Source organism: Galeopterus variegatus, unplaced genomic scaffold, assembly GCF_000696425.1.
Source record: "Galeopterus variegatus unplaced genomic scaffold, G_variegatus-3.0.2 Scaffold156, whole genome shotgun sequence".
In the NCBI taxonomy this organism is placed as follows: Eukaryota; Metazoa; Chordata; class Mammalia; order Dermoptera; family Cynocephalidae; genus Galeopterus; species Galeopterus variegatus.
Genome location: NW_007726267.1, coordinates 765679 through 788799, shown reverse-complemented (window position 1 = coordinate 788799; position 23121 = coordinate 765679). Strand labels below are relative to the sequence as shown.

Genomic DNA, 23121 nt, shown 5'->3' with positions numbered 1-23121 from the left:
TGGAGTGATACATCTGCAAGCCAAGGGATGCCAAAGATTGCTGGCAACTGCCAGAAACTGTGAGAGGGGCATGGTACATACCCTTTCTCAGTGCCTACAGAAGGAACCATCCCTGCCAACACCTTGATTTTGGACTCTGAGCTTCCAGAAACAATATATTTCTGTTGTTTTAAGCCATCTAGTTTGTGGTAATTTGTTATGGCAGCCCTAGGAAACTAATACAGTAGTTTTCACATTGTTATTATTAAAGAAAAAGGTTACAGGAAAAAAGAAGCGACTACCAGAATAATGAGTAAAAAAATAACAAAATATCTAACCTTGATATGGGTTGCATGGACAGTAAAGAAGAAAAAGTTATGTAGACTTTTTAAGAACAGCTAAATGTTTAGGTATTTATTATACTGCACCAATTTGGGGAGATAACCTATAACTTCTAACAGGTGTTAAAAATGGAGTGCGGAGTGTATGATGCAAACCATACAAGCTACATCTTTATAACTGTATAAAAGATTGCAGAATTTTAGAACTAGAAAGGGCCTTTTTCCTAATAAAGGAGTAAACAGAGCAAAGTGATTTACTTAACATATTCCATATTTAAACCTTTTCTTATTTTAATCATGTAATCTAACCATCACACTTCATTGAAATACTTTACTTCAATTAAATTTTACCTAAAAACAAGTGTAAGCAGTGATTTAAACAAATGTTTTAAAGCAGTGATTAAGCACAAAGGGCATATGGCCTGCAATAGTGTTATATTTGGGAGGTATGTTTAACTTTGTTTTTTGTTTTAATTGCATTTGGATGCTTTTAGGTAGGACATGTATGCACTCTCTAATACCTGCCCTCCTTCCCCCAACTGTATTAACATTTGGCCAGAATGATACATCGTTGGTTCCTGAAGGCACTTGAACTTGTAGCCCTGTTTTAAAGAACAACTTTAGTTAAATGGAGGAAAGTGAAAAAATATTTTTTTAATACCCATATTTTTTTAAGGCTCCACTGTCTCATTCCGAATTTCACTTTCATAAGTCAATTTGTCAATATTATTTATTATGTACAGCAGTACTGTTACTATTATCATTGCATTTATGGCATGGGAATACTTAAGCAGTAAAAAGTGCTGAATAAAGTGAAGGTAAGAAGAGGTTTCCTTCTTTTTGGTATGTGTTAAATAACATCCACTTTATTAGGGGCATTGCATTAAGCAGGCATGACTTTACTTATGATTCCAGTCAACAGGTGGGAGCTACTACCACTGGCCAAAGCTTACATCCTTGTGGTCTATGTGGGGTAACATGAGTAATTTTATAATTTACTAATGTATTAAAAAGTAATGCAAACAAAAGAAAATAACTCACCTAACTCTCAAGGATATGCAAACACAAACTAGCCAAATAATAATCTTCATATAGTGAATGAATAGATAATTATATTTCTTTAAAAATTAATATAATCAGAACTTTAGGTAATCCACTCAGGCCATGGTGCCTTCAAACTGCTTTACAAATAACTAAATCACATGATAGTTTTTTCTAAGAGGATTCGCTGGTAATATTAGAAACTTTTAGGGTCCCTTCCAATAATTATTTGCTACGGCATGAACTCCTTCTTCAGAGAGATAATGCTGTTGCCCCTGACAGCAGTTCTGAATCTATAACAAGGGTTAGGTTTATATTAATACAACATTCATATAGTGAAATCATCTTCTCTGAAATTTCCTGACCTCCTCAGAGTTTATCACTCCCTCCTCTGTACTATAATCTCTGTACCTCATAATTGTTAACTCATCTTTCCCTTTTATAGGCTGTGACCTCCAAGAAGGCAGGGATCAGATCTTAATGGTACTTACACTTAGGATGGTGCCCTGGCTTAATAGAAAGAAAGAAAAAAAAAATGAATGAAATGAATGTTTTTTCCCCTCACGGTTCTATCACTCATTTTTATCGTTACTGCTGTTATATTTATTTTTAATTGACACATAATATTTGTACATATACATGGGGTGCAATGTGATATTTGGATCCATGTATACAATGTCACTGTGACTCATTTTTGCCAGACTGGTATAGTTGGTGGCTCTGAAACCAACTAGCTTATGAAAGTTGAGGCCCATGAGTCTAATATAAAGGGCATATGTTTTTGCCCAAACTTAACGCCATCATTTCACATGACAGCACTTTCTTACAGTGTTTCCTTATATTCTCTCGCCAAATTCCCTCCTGTCAATTTATACTTTTTAATTTTTATTCTAGTTCTTCTTGTGTTGTTTTTTAAAAAATATCTCCTTCCCACTGGAGGACTTAGGAGCCACCATCCTCTCCCTCCTTTACTGATATCTGGCTCGAATGGACTTTGCATATAATGGAAATTTTGAAATCCACTCTGAGGAATAAGAACCAAATAGAGGAAAAATAAAACTCTTCAAAACACACACTACCTTCCACTGCTCTTTTGAAGAATACTTTACAGCTTCCGCAAGTTAAAACTCCATAATGACATCCCGAAGCTTCATCAGAACACACCAGGCAGAGCTTGGGAGGTGGTCCCGTTGCTGCTGAGGAGCTAGATGGAGGAGAGCTTACGTCTGGTCTCATTCCAGGGCTGAAGAAGGAAGAAAAGAGTGTTATGACTTAACTGTCATGACCGTCAAAGGAATATCAAAATATAGTTCTCACTCCAGAGTCAGCATATTCACACTCAACTTCGGCTTCAAGTACTAACCGGCACTAAATGTCCTAAATATATTAAAATAATGCTCTATTCATTTATACAAATTTAAGAATAAGGTCATTTCTTTTGACGTGTCCCCAAAATAGAATGGTGAGGTTGTAATTCAATTAGAAATTATAATTTATGGTTGCTTAGGATTTATTTTTACAATGACTTTTATTAAGGTATCACTTATTTACAATAACATTATTTTCCAAGTGTACAAATTATGAGTTTTGTTAAATGGAAGGTGTGTAACTACCACCATGATCAAGAGACAGGATATTTCCATCACCCCAAAAAGATCCTCTTACCCCTTTAATTGCTTAGGACATCAGTTTTTTCCCTAATTCTTAGATCTGATATAGGCATCTTCCTAAATTCAATCAAATTTCATTACAATTCTACCCATCTCGTCTACTAGAGTCAAATTTTTTTTTTACAATTTTCGAGTTGTTCCTACATCTTTCATTCCCAATGTCATCCTAGCTGAAACTACAATTTCTTATGACTTAGAAAAGACTGATCCAGAAACACTACTATCTATAACCTTCCTTGTTGGCTTGCAAGAAGACTGGATAAATTTAGCACTAGGCTTTCAACAAACAGGACCATTCTTCTCTCTCCACTCAAGTAAAACATGCCCTGAAGAAAAAAACTGAAAAATGTAAATCTGTTTCTCTTACTAGGTCTCATTTTTCATTTAGCAAACTTCTCACCACAACAAGTGCAAGTCTAGTGTTTACTAGTGTTTAAAAAATATATAATTTGTGGTTTTGAAAATTTTCAAACTTTCAGAAAAGTTGAATTGTATGATGGATATATACCTTTTACCTATATGCACCAATTCTTAACATTTTACCAATTTGCTTATAAAGATGTATTTTTATAAACCAATGAAACAGCGATCCCTTCAATACTGGAGGAAAAATTAGCTGCTGCATTTCATACTAGATGACAGAATCATCCAATATGCTGTATCTTCCTAAGAAGTTTTCACCTTACATGCTGACTTTTAGAATCAAAATTGTGTTATATAGTTAAAAAGAATTTCTAGCCTTCTGCTTATAATTAGAGACTGCCCATTCCTTATCTGGTTATGTGTTCTCAAGCAGACCTTTGAAAATATGGATGGTACCAACCTGTTGATTTTGGCACTCTACATATTAAAATGTGTTGTTTATTTCCTGAACACTAACATTCATAAACATACCATTACCTCTCTCTGAACTTCTCTCTAAAAGAGATGGCATTTAGGAATAAACTTAGATTGGTTGTTAGTTGTTTCTTCATCATCCTTTATTACTGCATGCTTTTGTTTATTTCAGCCAATAACAGTACTAAATCTCAGTTACAAATATGGTTAAACTAATTCACAGAGGAAACTAACTTAAGAGATTGCTTTAGTTATCAATCTGGTTAGAAATTATATTTATCAAGTAACATCTTTTTTGTTGTTCTATTTAGAAATAAAGTTAAAAGGTGATAACTGTAGAATGACAATTTGTTTTATAAATGTTGCCTTAAGTAATTAAGCACCTAAACTCAAAAGCTCCCCCTAAATTCTGTCTTCAAATGAACCTTCCTGTATTTTTCCAGCCATCTACTTATCTAAGAGTCTTAGTCAACAGGACAGCTTTCCCACCACCCCAATTCTGGGAAGAAGCCCCAGGGTTTTACATAGTTTCCTGAACGCTGTCAAGAATTTCTGGAAAAGCTTCTGTATCACAAGGCATTGAATTCCCCTACTAGATTTAGGTGAGTGGACTGACTACATATTGGAAGTCTGTAACAGAAGTGGATAACCTGAAATTACTTTTCTGTAGGTCTGGCACAAGCCATCCCTGATTAATGGAAACTTATCACTAATGTAGAGGAGCTGCTTTGGGCCAAAGTCCTGGACTGAGTGAACAGTACAGCAATGTGTTGGGGAAGCAAAAACTTCCCTGGCTTCTGTTCTGAAGATGCTCCTATTCCCCACTCAGCCAATTTCTGTCACCTGACTTCTATTTTTAGGGACCAACTAGTTGTTTATATATTTAGTTTATGGAAAATGAGCGCATTGTTTAAAAATTTGAAAGGTTAATTCTATAATGTTTCTTAACCCATTTTATACACACACATGTGCATGCGTACATGTGTAGGTATTTAAATTTTAAAGAGTACTTTGTAGTACATTATAGCTTTAGAAAGCTTTCATAACAGAATCTCATTTATCCTCTCAACAACCCTGTGAAAAGGATTTCTCATTCCTAGGTGAGGTCATGTAGGCAATGACAGGTGGTTGATGGGGGAGCCTATATGTAGTTAAACTGACATTTTTCAGATCCCAGCTGTGCCAGTTAACAGCTTATTTGACCTTGGGTAGGTATCTACTACTTTGAGCTCCAGTTTCCTCATCTGTAAACTGGGAAGGACATCATCTTTGTATATGTTGTCAAAACAATATATAGAAAGTCTAGTACATGGTTTCTGCATCTCGCAGGCACTTGATACATGTTCATTCTTTTCTCTTTCAGGAAAACTGAAGGTTTTATGAATAAGCATTATGTAAGTATTAAGTAAGTGGAAGGTAATATTAAGCCTAGAACCTAGGACAGTATTCCCAAATTCTCACTTACAAATTAGGACACATGCGAAACATGTTCAGGCTACTCAACTGTGAGCTCCAGATGACAAAAGGGAAAGTTAAAAATGAACAAACGAATTGATAGAACAGTACCTAAGAATCTGGAACCTAAGGCTTTTGGCATCCCTTCAGGTAGTCATTTGGGCTACATCACATAAGAACTAAACACGGAAAGCTGACAAGTATACTACAGACATCAGTGGAAAAAAAATGAGTTTTTGTCACACAGATATGAGGACTATGATGGCCTATAATGAATACCAATGGAAGAAATGGATAAATGCAAAATGGTATTTAGTTGCAAATGTGACCGTATGATATTGCCAAAAGGACTAGGGTATGACAAGATGGTTAGAACTCATGAGAAAACCATATGGAATTGCCATCTTTTAATAAGAATACTGTACATGGCAGAAAGAAATCAAAAGTACACCATAATAAGAATGCATATATCACACCCTTTAAACAGGGAAGTTAAAATGTTCTGGACTTGAGGGCATAATCATCTGTAATAACTACTGATGGCTCAATGTGTGTTTACAGCTGTGCCAAACACTGTGAAGATGCTAAGCAGTTCCATTATGAACTGAGTATATCCGGGTGCTTTCTTTTAAGTGAAGAGCCAAAGGAACAAAATGCCTGGTTCCAGGTGAATACAGACAGTTTCTGACTTACAATGGTTCGACTTACGATTTTTCTACTTTATGATGGTGCGAAATCAGTATGCATTCAGTAGAAATTGTGCTTTGAATTTTGAATTTCGATCTTTTCCTGGGCTAGCAATATGTGGTACCATACTCTCAAGATGCTGGGCAGCAGCACTGAGCTGCAGCTCTCAGTCAGCCACATGATCATGAGGGTAAACAATTGATACACTACACTGTACTGTGTTTTGCCAGCATTTTTTGGATAGTGTTTTCACATCACATCATGTCTACAAAATGTCCACTTCTGATTTACGATATTTTCAATTTATGATGGATTTATCGGGCTGTAACCCCATCATAAGTAAAGAGCATCTGTATTTGAATGCCGTTGGTCAGAATGGCAAGTGTGCTGGACAATGAGTTATTCCTGAGAGTTAAGAGAGAATAAACATGCATAAAGCTGGTTTTTTTCTATTTAATTTTCTTGCAAGAAAAGCAATTGATAAAAGGATGATCATGGATGAAACAGTCATGGGTGGATTATAAAAGTGAATCACATACACCTTGAGAAGGACAGAAAATGTGCAGGTAAGTTACACTCATTCATTCAGCAAACACTTCCTGGCACCTGAATGCCAGGCACTGAGAGGATACAGAACTCATAGCATGACTAAAATGCATTATAGAAATGATAATGAACGTTGGAACTTTGATCTAGGAAGGAGAAGCAGAATATTTTTCAGCTGCCCCTTGTGTCATAGTACTACTAGGAAGAGAAACAGCTTTACAGACAGACAAATATTGGTCCAAATCCTAATTTGCTATTCTAATAGCTTTGTGACAATGGCTAGCTGACCAATTCTTTGAGTCTGTTCCCTTATTAGTACCATGTTAGGGGTTTTGTGTGGATTATATAATATTACAGTTATATAAAGCACTGGTACATACACGGTTATCATCAAACAATAGGTGTCTAGCCTACCCTCAGGAATTATTTTTTTTCCTCCCTCCAACTCCTTCCCTTCTGGAAGATCCTAGGGAAAGAGGTGCTATAGCTTTCACTGTGAGCTAGGGGAAGATTAATGGTCTTCCAGAAGCTTAGGTTGGGGTAATTATAGGTATCCTGTTATTTTTTTTAATTTAATTTTTCTAACATTGTACATTTTTGTGGAGTACAGTGTGGTGTTTCAATACATGCATATACTGCACAATGATTCACTTAGGGTAGATAGCATATCATTTTGATACTACACCAAAATTCGACAACTTAGTTTTTTAGAGGTTAGTGTTGCAATGTGGAATCTGAAGCCACATCAATGAACTTTTGTAACTTTGTTATATTAAAATCCATTTGTCTATCTTGCATTTTAAATGGATCTGACCCATGCATGATTTTTTAACATCATGCATAGGTCATTTACAAAATACTGGTTCATAAGACAGATCTTTTAAGTTTTGACACAGTTCATTATATAAAAGTGTCACTTCTATTAAGCTGACAGTGGCAGTTACAAGTCTATTCTCATTTTTGTTTGAAACCTGTATTGTATCAATTGGCAAAAAATACTGTCAGTTTTCCTTAAAGTGTTAAGTTCACTTTAGTAATTTTTGAGAAAACACCTGTTAGATACCCAAGGCTGAAAACCCCAGTTTCTCTCTCATGGTAGTCCATGAAAAAAAGTGGCTTTTTAAACTCATAACTTAAAAAGACTTTCACATATTTTCTTTTAGACAACCACAAATGCTATATATATAGCATCTTTCCATTTTGTCACATATATTAAAAGACATGTATTGAAGGGTTGAGATTTAACAGAATAATTGCTTCTTCAGGGATATTAAGTGGAATTGACTTTGTCTTTTAACTGTGAGTGCATGATTATTGTACACTAGGATGACGGCAGTTTTACTCATCTTTGCTTTTGTACCATTAATGCAAATGTCAACACAGTGAATGGGCAAATAAAGTATGTATTATCACAAAAATAGTTCTGAAAGGGTATTTGGAACTCCAGGATATGTGGACCACATCGTGAGAACTGCTGTTATGGAGAATAGTGAGTGAGAACTCTAAATCAGACAGGCTAGAATCCATAACAACTCTCCATTGTAGGAGCCTGGTGACCTTTTAATCTATGCAAATCTCAGTTGTCCTACTTCTTAATGGGGATGGTAATGTAGCTGGCAAAGGATACATGTTGCTTACTAAATATTGCAAGGGACAGACAGAGAAAGAGACAGAGATGATAAATGATTACAAACCCAAATGGCAAGATTGGCTTAGACTTAAATTTAAGTGAATTTAGTCAATAATTTTTCAATGTAATTCAAAAAGTCTATTTGGAAGAAGAACAAAAATGGATCTTATCAATTCAGAAAACAAGTATTAATCAACATGGAAAAAAATGAACAAAGAAGTGGAAATACAGCTGCTACAACTCGATTAATTTTTGACAACTACAAATAGAATAGGTATATTCCCATTGGCTTGTTAATTTTTGTCCAAATACCATAAGGCAGTGGTTCTCAACAGCGAGCAACTTTGTCCCCCAGGGGACATTTGGCAATGTCTGGAGACATTTTTGATTGTCACAACTGGGGAAATCCTACTGGCATCTAGAGTGAGCAGAGACCAGGGATGCTGCTAAACATCCTACAATGCACAGGACAGTTCCCAGAACAAAGAATTGTCAAGCTTCAAACATCAATAGCGCTGAGTTTGAGAAACCCTTGCCTTTATATAAAGCTTTAAGCAACATAAAGTGGAGAAAAAAAGAAAATTCAATGAGGAACAGAAACATCTTAAAACCTCCTAAACTATCCTTAAAAATGGAACAACCACTCCACCGAGGCAGCTCTAAATAGTCTTTGATTCATGACAGGTCCAAAAAGAGATTCAAAACAGAGCTGAGGCCAGAGACTACACAGGCCTAGTTATCAATGACAGGGTTAGCTTGAGTCAGTAATTTACTTCCGTTTTTCCCTCTAGTGCTAGCACTAAAAGGTGCTTTTTACACATTAAAATCACCTGCACTTTTCTTATCATTGTTCATTAGTAAAGTACAAAGGGACTTCACAAAGTGTGTGGAAAATGGAATTAAAAGATAAAAATAAAAATATAACCTTTACTTCTCAACATAGGCTCCACCAAGTTCAAGACACTTTTGTAAGCAATAATATCAGCCATTTATTCCATCCCTAAAGAACTGAGGGTCCTGGGAATTTAACCATGTCAAAATAATCTTTTATACATTATTACTAACTGAAGAAAAATGGATGCCTTTTAAAGACCTTGAGATTAAGAAACAAAAAGAAGTCAGAAGGAGCCTAATCAGGACTGTAAGGTGGATGCTTAATGATTTCCCATTGAAACTCTCACAGAATTGCCCGTTTCATGAGAGGAATGAGCCAAACCATTACTGTGGTGAAAGATTCTACGGTGAAGCTTTCCCAGGCATTTTTCTGCTGCTACAGCATTGGCTAACTTTCTTGAAACACCATCATAATGAGCAGATGTTATCATTCTTTGGCCCTCCGTAAAGTCAACAAACAAAACGACTGAGCATCCCAAAACCCTGTTGCCATGACCTCTGTTCTTGACCAAAGGTCCATTTTTGCTTTCACTGGACTACTTCCACCTCTTGATAGCCATGGCGTTGACTGTGCTTTGTCTTTAGGACTGTACTGGTCAGGCACTGTTTCATCTCATTAAAATTTTTTAAAGGGATGCTTCAGATCTTGATCCCACTTGCTTAAAATTTCCACTGAAAGCTCTGCTCTTGTCTGCAGCTGATCTGAATGCAAGTTTTGGCATCCATCAGGTAAAAAGTTTGCTCAACTATAGTTTTTTTAGTAAGAATTATGTAAGCTGAAGCAATTGAGATGTCTATGGTGTGGGCTATTGTTTTTGCTGTTAATTGTTGGTCCTCTTCAATTAGAGCAAGAATAAGATGAATTTTTTCCTCACAAACTGATGTGGATGGTCTGCCACTGCAGGCTTCACCTTCAATATCCTCTTGTCCCTTCTTAAAATGGGTTATCCATTTGTAAACTGATTTCTTTGGAGTACTGTCCCCACAAACTTTTCATAAAACATCAATGATTTCACCATTCTTCCACCCAAGCTTCTCCATAAATTTGACTTTCTTGCTTCAGTTTTAGCAGAATTCACGTTGCTCTGATAGGGGCTGTTTTCAAATTGATGTCTTATCCTTCTTAGTACCTCAAACTGGATCCTGTTCAGATGTGTTATAACAGGTTAGTATGAGTTTATTCTGGTTCAGAAAATTTTTGAAATCCATGCACAGTTTTTCATAATACGTATGTTCCATGACTTTTTTGTAGACTCCTCATGTATCTCACACGTCTTTGAAATACTACTCATTTCCAACTTAAGTATATCAGTAACTTATTTCTAAATATCTTATTCCATTCTTAAAGAGAGATTTGGATTCCTCTCACTGTGCTTAGTATCCCAGGCTTAAATGCATAGATTTTGTCAGTTCCAGCCCTTTCCCACATTCTACTTATTACTCCTTATAACCCTGTGTCATGTACCTTTTCCTCCCTGTCCACTCTCTTACCATCTTAATTCATGCCTTCCCTCAACTCTTGCCTTTCACCACTGCAATATTTTATACTAAGTAGTCCTCCTGGATCTGGTGGCTTCTCTTTCCATTCCATCTCCCATACTGCTAAAAACTCCTTTTCTCTCCATTATAAATAAAAATATGAAGGGCTTTTCCATTGCATATGGCATAAGCTCAATATGGTTCACAATCTGGTTCCTCTTTCTCCGATCATATCTTCCCATTCTCCTACACAAATCATTTGGTTTCTTTATTGATTTAGGGATCTTGTATTCTACACATATTTATGAAATGCCTACTATGTGCCAAATTTTTCCTGAGAACTTTTGCTAAGATCTGTTCCCTTACCCCGGAGAGCCCATCATGGCATTTCTTTTTTTTTTTTTTCCTTTTTGTCTTTTTTCGTGACTGGTAATGGGATCACAACCCTCAGTGTCACGCCCATACTGCGACCGGCAACGGGATCACAACCCTCGGTGTTGCGCCCACACCGCGCTCAGCCAGTGAGTGGACCGGTCTCTATATGGGATCTGAACCCTAGGCGGGAGCGCCACCGCACTCCCAAGCGCCGCACTCTACCAAGTGCGCCACCGGGCTTATCACCAGTATCTTGTATGTTATTCAGTATGTGCTATTTTAGTTAGCTTACTTGTACTTTATATCTGTATCTGCTATGCAAAACAATTTTAGGCAACTAACCTGGTAGATGCTTACGAGATTCTACCCAGAATATAGGTATCACCTCACCACTACTAGGCACTACTACGCAATCTCTTTCTTTATATAAATTATCCCATTTAATCCTCTCCACAGACCTATGAGGTGAGCACTGTTTTCAACATATACAGATGAGGTAACAGATACAGACAAGGTGACTTGCCTAAGGTGACACAGTTAGTAACGAGCAAAGTCAGGATTCAAACCCAGGTCTTTTTGACAACAAAATCAGTGTTCTTAGCCAATATTCTACCTTATCTGCAAGATAAAGTGTCAGAGCTCAGTAGTTGAGGTATATCCAGGTCTTCAAATTGAGGAGCAATGCCTTCTACTCTGCTGGCTAATGTTTGATGTCTCAGTGACATAAAGCAAAAGGTGGCAAATTCTCTGTGCCTGCTTCCAGGCACAGAGATCTGTAAATGAAGATTTTTGCCCAAATAAATGTAGCCAGAGTAGGTTAAATAGGTAACGCCTTAAAATTGTGTGACAATTTGTATTTGACTAAATTTTCAAATGTTGCACAAACTAATATATACCATATTGCAATTAGCACAGTTCTTAAACCCTACAAGGACATTTATAAGAACAAATGAGATGCACAACAGTTGTGCCTATATTCATATTTATATTAGTATGAGAGTACTCCAAAAAATTCATGGAAAAATCAAATTAGAAGATAATACCAATCTTTCCATGAACTTTTTGAAGGCCCTTCATATAAAGGAAGGAGAAAAACACCTTAGAATATACCTCAACCTGATTTAAAGGCCACACACTCCCTACTTTCCCTCAGTCAAAGGCCAAGGCTTAATTCTTCAATTCTTAGATTCTCACATTAACTTCTTGGTTTCTGTGTCAAGCCTGTGTACCACATGAGTATTTTTTTTTTTTTTTTTTTTTTGCTATTTAAATTTCCCTCAGGTTTGATGATGATGCTCTCACACCCTGGTTCCTAAATACCCACTGAAAAATTTTAAAGAAATAATTTTAAGTATTTAATAAATAGTGATAACACTGGGTAAACTTGTCCTTATAAGATCAAGGAGGAAAATAAAAGTATTCTTTAGAATAATGTAAAAGTAACTTAATAGACATCTGTGATACAGCCAGTTAGATGAAAAATTTAAGAATAAAAAGGTTTTCAGTAGGTGAAACAAAATGCCCCTATCACAGTAATGATCATATTGGAAACAGTTACTGATTTTTATTTCTATATGCCAAGCTCCATGGCTAGATACTTTATTACATAAATATATTGTCTCAAATGACCCTTATTACTATGTCCATTTTACACATGAGAGTACAGCAATTAACCCATTTGTTTGCCCAAAGTCACATTATAAGGCACCACCTGGATTTGAATTCAGCTCTGATTCCACAATTCCCTCATGAATGTTGCCCTGAAGGAGGGACTTGCAGAATAACTAATATTCATTAAGCTTGATAAGAATTTTTTAAAAAATTATGTGGGTCATCAAGTAGATAGTCTTGAGGTAGAGTTAAACATCAAAATTAATTTTTTTTCCTCTTCTAACTATCCTTGGTATCACAATAGAGTAAAAATTATTTATAACTAAAAGAAATAAAAGTATGTATTCTAGGTCATTTCCATTTTTTCTTTAGATCTTTATTATGTTGACTTAAGCCTTAAATTTGCATATTAGCATTCTAAATTATTAAGGTAATGTCATGCTAGCCATGAAAATACTAAATTAACATGGAGACCACATATCAAAAATATGAAAGTAGAAACAGGAGTGTTTCTATATTCGTAACACCATTTTTGCCCTCTGAAGCACATTATTATATGTTTGACTAATGTATTAGACTCTAGAATTTTGGGGGATGCATTTACTTTTTCTGAAATACAGTGTTCCACTAAAGTATTAAGTTGGGCATATGTGATGATATGAATAGTATTTTTGTACTATTTTGGAAAATGCTTAACAGTTAATTTAAGTAAAATGAACTTATTATTACATAGCCTTAACTAGAAAAGGGGTATCTAGCCACACTAACAGTTTTTTAGATGGAAGATTTGTATCTATTGTCTAGAAGAAATTATGGGTGTAAATTAACATGTCATCTGATGTTCAGCAGATTGATAAAGCTAAAAAATTCGAAGTTATTCAATTTAAGGGGCACTAAAGTAAAGTAATTTATATATTCAACTTGACTATATAATAATAGGTACCATTTATTAAGCACTTCTTATGTGCTAGGCACTGGATATACATATTTTGTAATCCTCATCACCATCCTGAAAGTAGATATCATTAATCCCATTTGAAAGATGCCAAAACTAAGACTCAGAAATATGAGAGAACTAGTCCCAGGACCCAATATAATACTAGGATATTTCAAAAAATTCATGGAAAAATAGAATTAAAAGAAAATATTAATCTTTCCATGAACTTTTTGAAGTACCCTTTTAAATCTATTGAGAGGCAAAGTCTAAATTTGAATTCAAGACTTTAAGTCTACTGCTATTTAATTTTTAGCACATACCAATAATAACTACAGGATGTTAGAACTCCTCTATTTCACAGAAACTAAGGTCAAATGATACCCAAAGAAATAATTATCATATGGTAACAAATTAATACTTTTTACCAATACCCATTTATTATTCATTTACTCTGCATTCTCCAGATAGATGAAAGGAGTTTATTTTTTTAAATGTGTGTGAATTATTCTTCAAGTCAGTACTTTCCTGTACTCTGGCATGACTCTCTGGGTAAATTACATAATTAAATATCCGTAAAAACATACTGAAAAAAATATTGTATTATGGCACTGTATATAATGTATATGTACTCTGATTTACATATATTTATCCATATACACATTTTCTCAATAATTAATTCCTACATCAGTGATGAGCAATATAAGCTATCATGTAGTTTCACTGTTGCAAATTTAGCAATAAAAAACAAGTTTGGTTTTGTTTTTCATAGTCCAAATACGTATACTTTATCGTAGTTCAGAGTATTCATTAGAAAAGTAACTTGTGTTTCTTATAAAATGATATCTGCTAACATTTTAGAAACCAAAAGGAATGGAAAAGGAACTTTTAAAACCAGGTAATGATGTGATTTTTAAAAAGAGTTTTAGGGATGCTCTTCAGAATGTTAAAGTTTCAAGGGCACAGGCAGCAGTTTTTTTTGAGAAAGGGTAAATGGTAATTACTGTTGCAGTGGGAAATGTATAATCCAGAAACTTTGAAATGGGCAAGCATTTATAATCAAATAATAGTAATTCTACTTTCTTTTAATATTTTCCTTTTTCTAAAATAATTGCAGATTTAAAAGTAAAACCAATACTACATTCTCTCAAACTTGTTTTAAAAGCTGTATAAAAGTTAGTATCTTGATAAAAAGTATTACAAAAATTGAGAGTTTTAGGGATGCTCTTCAGAATGTTAAAGTTTCAAGGGCACAGGCAGCAGTTTTTTTTGAGAAAGGGTAAATGGTAATTACTGTTGCAGTGGGAAATGTATAATCCAGAAACTTTGAAATGGGCAAGCATTTATAATCAAATAATAGTAATTCTACTTTCTTTTAATATTTTCCTTTTTCTAAAATAATTGCAGATTTAAAAGTAAAACCAATACTACATTCTCTCAAACTTGTTTTAAAAGCTGTATAAAAGTTAGTATCTTGATAAAAAGTATTACAAAAATTGTTATTATTATTATTTTTTTCCTTTTTGTCTTTTTCCGTGTCCGGCAACGGATCGCAACCCTCAGTGTCGCCCCCGTACCGGACCGGGACCGGCAACGGGATCGCAACCCTCGGCGTCGCTCCCGCGCCTCGCTCAGCCAGTGAGCGGGAACCGGTCTGTATGTGGGATCCGAACCCTCAGCGGGAGCGCCGCCACGCTTCCCAAGCGGCGCACTACAGCAGTGCGCCACCGGGCCAGCCCCCCAAAATTGTTATTTTTAACTAAACCTTTTCTTGAAAAGAAAAAGAACATGAATGTCAGCCATTAGAAAGCATTTTCACACTACTATCTTACATAAGCAGTTAGTTGAACATGCAGGAAACAGAAGCTGCTGAATACCACTGCAGACTGGACACTGCCATCAAATGACAGCTCCAAAGTCTAAGAGAAATGGAATCTCTGAAAGTAAAGGCCTCAATTTAAAATTTAAGTATCACCAAAGTATATTTTGGACTTACTATTTCCAACAAAATCATCACTTTGCAAAACTTCACAATTTAAAATAGTTAAACAGATACAATAACAAAGAATTACAGGATTTTTTTGGGCGGGGGAGAGTAAAGGAACCAATAAAATGATGACTGTCACAAAATTTTCATCCACAGTTTATGTTCTGAACACAGAACATCTTTCACCTGCCAAAACATTAATCACAAAATTGATATTTTAAAGACAAGTCATTAATTTGTAGCAAAAATAGCTAACAACCCTAGACTAAATATTTCATTGTTGATAAATGATTCTACCACATTATCTTTAATACTGAAAGATGACAAGTGGTCAGAACATTAAAACAGTACGTCACAATATGGACCTCTTACCTGTTAGGTGGACAGTGAATATGTGAGCTTAGCTGGACCAGGATTATTTTAAGAAGGCTTGGACAATGAGTGTTCATTTTTTAAAAAACTTACTCATCAATCACTTTCTGTAAGAACCACAGACTGTGGATCATAACATTTGAGCAACAGGAATTAAGAGTACAGAGAGCAACAGAAAGATGGAAATCTTTTAAAATTACAATGGACGTGGTCAGCAAAAGTTTCTCTAGTCAGCCTGAGGAGGAAATGTGCCCCCCAAAAAGAAGGCAAGAGGGCACAAGTAGTATCTGAGAAGCATCCCTGTTTTCACTTTTCTCATAGAGCCCAAAGAGAATAAAATAATATAAGGGAAAAGTTATTGTGATTTCTGAAATGCAGCATAAACCCTGGAAAGAATGAGGAACAGGGACTTGGGGAAACTCACACAATAGAGAACGTGAAAGGCTCACACCTTCCTGCCACTGCAGTGGCTAGCTGAAACGACTGGTGGACGACACGTGAGGGCCAGAGGGTCCCATATTTTGAATAGGAGGCAATTTACTTTTGTCCCTGCTAGCATCAACAAGTAACATCATATACAGTAGAGAGGTACATGCCAAGGCAATTCTAATGGTAGGCTTACCCATGTTTCACCCATGAGCGAGGAGAACTGAATAAACTCAATATAGCTATGATCCCCACACTAAGGGAAACTCATTACTGTATCCATAAAGCCCAAACTATTTTTTTCCTAGTTCATTTCTTTGTATCTAATTCATAATCGACTCCAAGATTACTTCTTTAAATTCATTTAGAATTATACAACTAGATATAATAAAAAAGTAATTTGCCAAATGATGCTAAATTGGAAGATACTTTTTAAAATATAAAATTTACAGTTAGAAAATTTAGAAAACATCAAAAAACTTAAATTAGAAAATAAAGCCACCATTCTTTTTTTTTTTTTGGTAATGAATATTCATGAAATACAAAGCTAATTGTCACCCCTTGTGCCCAAGATGTAAAGGCCAGATCTAAAGTCACCATTCTTTTGTCAAAGAAAACCAGAAAATGCTTCCATGCATAGATTTCATCTTTTAAAAATTTGCATATATTTATTTTGGGGATAATACTATAGGTGACTGCTTTGTACCCTACTTTTTATATGTGAGGAGCGCTGTTCATTTGTTTACATTTTCAAAAAACTTCCTATGTCAACAGATCTTTCTTTTGTTTTTAGTCATATAACTGTTTGACTAAATAAAATGAGAGCCAAATGTAATTATGGTTAAAGATAGTATATTTAACACATGCTTTTATTTCAGCTCCCACCAGAACCCAGTGAAATGAGAGTAACGGCATTTGTGTCTAAAGGCAATAGACTTCTAAGAATAAAGACAACAGAAGAAGAGGTAATAGCAGCAACAGTTTAGAACGTTGAAAGCAGATGAATAAGAAGGACTGTGGACTTTCTGGTATCTAAGTCAGCAGTGGTGAAAGCTAAGAGGCAACTTACTTAATATGACAAAACTACCAAAAGGCTCAGAAATTGGGGGGTAAAGGCAGGGGATCAAAATCACGAAGACTGATTCAAAGTCTGTTTAAGAACATTTACAGTTTTTTGTTTTGTTTTGTTTTAATAGAAACAGCAGGCCAGGTTATGGGTGCCAACCTGATGGCCAAAAACTAAAATGTTGAAAAAAATTTTTTTAAGAATTTACAGATTTAAGAAAATTTGGGTTCCAACTAAAAGGAAAGAAAACCCACTAGAAAAATGGACAAAAAAGCATACAGATATTTTACAGAATAGTAACTCCAAATGGCCAATAAACATATGAAAAGTTATTCAGCCTCATTAGATAATGCCTATTTTACCAATAGGTGCAGGGAAATGCAAATTAAAACCACCATAAAATATCATCACATACCCACCAAACTGGCAAAAATTAAACATCTGACAAGAAGTGGTATCTGAATTTAAAGGTCAATCACTCTGGAAGACAGTTTGGCATTATCCAATGAGGTCAAAGACAAGAATACTCTATGATTCAGCAACTCCACACTAGACATATTAATTTCTCATAAAGATTTCTCATAATGAAATTAAAACTTGTAAGGAAAATTAGTGTACATACACAATAAAATGTAGAAGATTAATGCAGTGTCATTTTTTGAGTAAACCAAAACTAGAAACTACTTAAATGTTCAAAATAGTAGAATGGGTGTATAAACATCCATGTATCTTATCTCTGAGGATATAATTCTATAGCAATAGTGAACAAACTGTAGCTATGTATGACAACATGGATGAATTGCACAGTGTTGACTGAAAGAAGCAAGGCAACGAATACGTATCTATTAATCTAAATTCTTATACGTATAACATCCTATTATAACATTCAAAACCATGCAAAGTTATATTTTTTAAATGTATATACAATGGTAGTAAGAAAAGCAAGAAAATAATTATATTTGTCGGGACAGTGGTTACCTCTGGGGAAGAGGAGCAAAATTGGATTTTAATCTTGTAAAGTCACACTGGAGGCCTCTACAGTGCTGGCAACGTTGTATTTCTTGTCCTGGTTGGTAGTTACACAAATGCTAACTTAATAATTACTCATTAAATTGTACATACTTGTATATACATGTGTTTTGTTCATTCTTATGTATGTATTCTTTGTTTCATAGTAAAGCTTTTTTAAAAAATTCAAAATAAAATAAGTAGGAAGAGAACTTAATCCCTACCTTAACCCCCCTACTCCTTTTTTTTTTTGTCTTTTACTGACCAGTAACGGGATCGCAACCCTCGGTGTCGCGCCTGTACTGGGGACCGGCAACGGGATCGCAACCCTCAGGTGTTGCGCCCGCACCACGCTCAGCCAGTGAGCAGGAACCGGTCTCCACATGGGATCCGAACCCTCGGCGGGAGCGCCGCCACGCTCCCAAGTGGCGCACTCTCCAGTGCGCCACCGGGCCAGCCCGTTAACCCCCTTACTCCAATCTTTGATGACTTCCTTCCTTTTGTTGTCTACACTTTCTCTTTCTGGAACTCTTAGACTGGTTCTCCAATTTTCTTATCTACTCCATTTTCCATCTCTTTGTCTTTTTGCTCTTATTTCTGGGATATTTTTTCTTACATTTATCTTTCAATCCTTCGACTGAGCTTTTCACTTATGCTATCCTCCTTTTAATTTCCAAGAGTTCCGTTTTATTCTCTGAATGTACCTTTTTAAAAACTCTTTATTCTTACTTGATGAATGCAGTACTTTTCTTATCTCTGAGGATATAATTGGTATGTTTGGGAGAAGTTTCCTTTTCTGTGCATATTTTCTGTTTCCTTGAAGATAGAGTCTTCTGTTTTGTTGATCTCTGTTTCAAAACCAGAAGCTATACTCACTTTCACCCTATCCATCCTCTTCCTCTACTGGGGGCCTTTCTCTGTAAAGATCAAAACAGAAGGGCTGTGGACGGAAGGATTCCAGACAGAGTTGAGGGTAGAGAGATCTTCCAAAGAACAGGCGGTCTAAGTGAGCTTTTACATACCCAAAATCAAAGGAATTCATACAATCTGAAGAACAGAGAAAAAGATTGAAGAAAAATTAACAGTACGTCAGTACTTCGGAGACAATATCAGATGGCCTAACATACATAAAAATGGAGTCCTAGAAGGAGAAGACAATAAGAATGGAGAAGAAAGATATTTGAAGAAATAATGGCTAAAAAGAAATTAGAATAATCAGTGAATTTAGCATGGTCAAGGGCACAATATAAAAAAAAAACAAAAACAACCCTTTTTCTATATATTACAACAAATAATTGGAAAATGAAATTTAAAATTAATGCCATTTATAACTGTAGCAAAACACACATGTATAATAAATTGGGAACAAAAAATGTGTAAGAGCTCTAGGGGGAAAACTAGAAAACACTGCTGAAAGAAACTAACGATCTAACTAAATGGAGGGATAAACAAATGAGAGGATGTTCCTAGATTGGAAGTAGATGTCTCTTACCCCCAAACAGATCTATAATTTCAATGCAATATCAATCATAATCCCAGCAGACTGCATGTGTACGTGCAGAAATTGACAAGCTGATTATAAAATTTACATGTAAATGAAAAGGAACTAGAAGAGCCTAAACCTTTGCCCTGCCTTCCTGGGGAGTGCTAATTATCTCTTGAAATATGATGTTAATTTTAAAAAACATTCATTTGTTTGCCAAATATGTTTTAGTACCAGGAATTAAACATAAATAACGAAGGCAGCTTAGCCAATATAATTGAATCAATTCTTCAATCTGTGGGGATACACGAAACTCTTCTTTCAGGTGTTTGATAAGATGCTGTAGTTTCATAATGGCCCAAGTAATAACTTATACTACTTGATTTAGTCAAAGGCCTAAAATATGAGGGGTTTTTAAAAAGTTCATGGAAAGATCCATATTATCTTTTAATTCTATTTTTCCGTGAATTTTTTAGAGTACCGTCAATATGTTAAATGAGTCACAGCTCCAAATAAAAAATGAGCAATAGAATAATGGAATGTTAAAGTAAAGCAAAAGCAAATCAATTTAAAGGAAAAATCCTTTTGCCAAAGGCTTGGTTGGATCTTTTAATTCAGAATCAGAAGTGTTCTTTAATTTATGAGGTTCTAATTTGAGTACTTAAAAAAAATGGTAAATGGTCTGATGGCTTATAGCAAAGGAGATGCTGTACTTAAGCAAAGTCAATAGAATGAGTGATTTTGAGAAGAGTTGGACAAAAAGGTCAGTCACTCAGCAACCAGAATGCCAATAAAGAATGACGAAAATAGAAATATATCCACCACTGATATTTTCAGGGACGTCTGTATACATGGCCCACAACTACCTCAAGCAGCACAACTTTCAAACACAAGTACAAGTCCTCTAACTGCCAAACTGTTCTAACTCAATATGTGGGTCATACCCTTTAGTATTATTTTTTTTTTTTTTTTAACAACCAGAAAGTTGAAAGTAAAATGACATTAAATAATATAAACCTTTTGTTAAATATTGTTAGGGAAGTGTTCTTTAGTTACTAAAGTATAATCAGTGGGAATGAAAAAAAATTAAAAGCCACAGTTTTAAAAAATTGTGGCTGAATATAGATTTAATTTATAACAGATAATATATGCAAATGCCCTCAATTTTTATTATGAATCAAACTGAAATGTTAGTACTAGGTACATGACATCAATAGAGTTTTACAGAAAAGAAAACACAGAGAGGGAAGAGGAGAGAAATGAGTGTCTTTCATCACATCATGCACTGGATCACATCCATTTCTTGCTTGTCCAGGATGATGCAATTGCTGAGTCATAAGCTATTCCACTGACACCATGATCAAAATGAGAAATTGGTCTCTCAGACCTTCAACAGGAATCCAGGGCAGCCACAGTCAAAAGAGTATAAATAACTGATAGAGTTTGGATGTGTTGTCCCCTAAAGCTCATGTCAAAATCTGATCCTCAATGTGGCAGTGTTGGGAGCTGTTTGGATCATGGGAATGGATCTCTCATGAATAAACACCCTTGCGGGGGATGGGGAGTGATAGTGAGTGAGTTCTTGCTCTGTTAGTTCGCAAGAGAGTGGGCTGTTTAAAGGATCTGGCACCTCCCTCTCACTCTCTTGCTTCCTCTCACCATGTGATCTTGCACCCTCCAGAGGCCTGATGCTTTCCGCCATGAGTAAAAGCAGCCTGAGGCCAGCGCCAAATGCAGCTCTCCCAGAATCATGAGCCAAATAAACCTCTTTTCCTTATAAATTACCCAGTTTCAGGTATCCTATTATAGCACCACAAAAATGGACTAATACGATAACAAAAAAGGTGCCATGCAGGTGTTTTACATAAAAATTTTTTTAGAAATATGTTATGTTTCAAGAATAGCAGCATTTCTTTCCTTTTGGTTACCTCATTTAATCTGTTATACAATAAACTGATGCTAACTTTCATTTAATATGTGGCGGGCACTGTGCCAAATGCTCTATACGAATTATCTTGGTTATTTCAATCTTGGCAACACTTCTAAGAATGGGTTCTATTAATATCCCCACTTTAAGGATAAAGAAACTGAGGTTCAGAGGGGCAGCTGTCCAAGGCCACCAAGGTGGCAGTTCTGTGAGAACTAGAATCTAGATTCACAGACCTCCAGCTGAGGAGTTTCTTCACTGCATTCTACTGCTCTCCATTTTGATAACATTTACTAAGGACATACATTTGACGAATCAACTGTTAAGACAAGTTGGAAAAGTCATGAAAAGAGTCCATGGCAGTACAAGAAAATATTATCAAAAACCAATAGAAAGAGATACCCCCAAATGATTTAAGATAGAATATGAAAGTCCTGAGCAAACATGAAAGGAAATGTGCTATGTACTTAGGATTGTAATTATAACAAGTAAGATAGATTGTTCTCATGAAACTTCTACAGCTCATTGTAGGAGATAGACAAGAAAATGGCCAGTTATAATACACTGTGATTCATGCTGCCAAGGGAGAATATAGAAGGGCCTTTAGATAGATAAGGGTGTCAGCAAAGTCTTCCTGGAGGAGATGGCATCAGGCGCAAAGAGCTGGAAAGGTAAGAGGGAAAGGGAGGTCGAGGAAGAGAAGACAGTACGTACAGGGTCTCCTGGTACTGTACAGCTCTTTTGGTGGAATTCAAAGTAAAGGCAACGGTACAGAGGACCAACAAAAATACTAAAGAACACTAGAAAATACTGTCCAACCAGGGTTTCAAGGGTTTCAAGTGATCTGGAAGTCACAGGTTAAATTTCTCAAGGTGCAAATGTAAGACAGCATCTAGGGAAGGGAAGGTGAAAAGATAAAATTCTTAATAACACAATGGTCATACTGTATTTTCATATGTAGAATGGCAGAGCATTCTAGTGCATAGCAGACCCCCCACCAAGAAATGGGCAACTAGAGGATTACAGGTATCCTTCTGCCACCAACTCACTGGGTGACCATCAACAACTCATTTAGCTTCCATGGACTTCAGCTCCCTCTTCTGCGACCAACGGATAAAGCCACTTTTCTTGCAGGGGGCAGGATGCTGGACTGGATAGTTTCTCAGGATTCTTTTTGGTTCTGACATCCATGATTCTCTACCTCAGATATACAATGGCAAACTACCAGGGATAATAACAGCAACAAAACTACCTCAATGAGAATCAGTAATAGGAGCTAATACTGTGTATGAGGTACGTACTATTATTATCCCTGTTATATAGACAAAGGAAAATGCAAACTCAGAGAAGTTACTTGCCCAAGGTCATCTAAC

General features: G+C 35.7%; 1 protein-coding gene across 1 annotated transcript in view; it reads right to left on the bottom strand.

Moving 5' to 3' along the window:
* NR3C1 (nuclear receptor subfamily 3, group C, member 1 (glucocorticoid receptor)) overlaps positions 1 to 23121 on the bottom strand; it is a 114406-nt gene that overhangs the window by 31662 nt on the left and 59623 nt on the right. The window contains exon 3 of the mRNA XM_008593132.1: positions 2441 to 2604. Within this exon, the coding sequence (XP_008591354.1) occupies positions 2441 to 2604 (164 nt within the window). The remainder of the gene's footprint in view (positions 1 to 2440; positions 2605 to 23121) is intronic.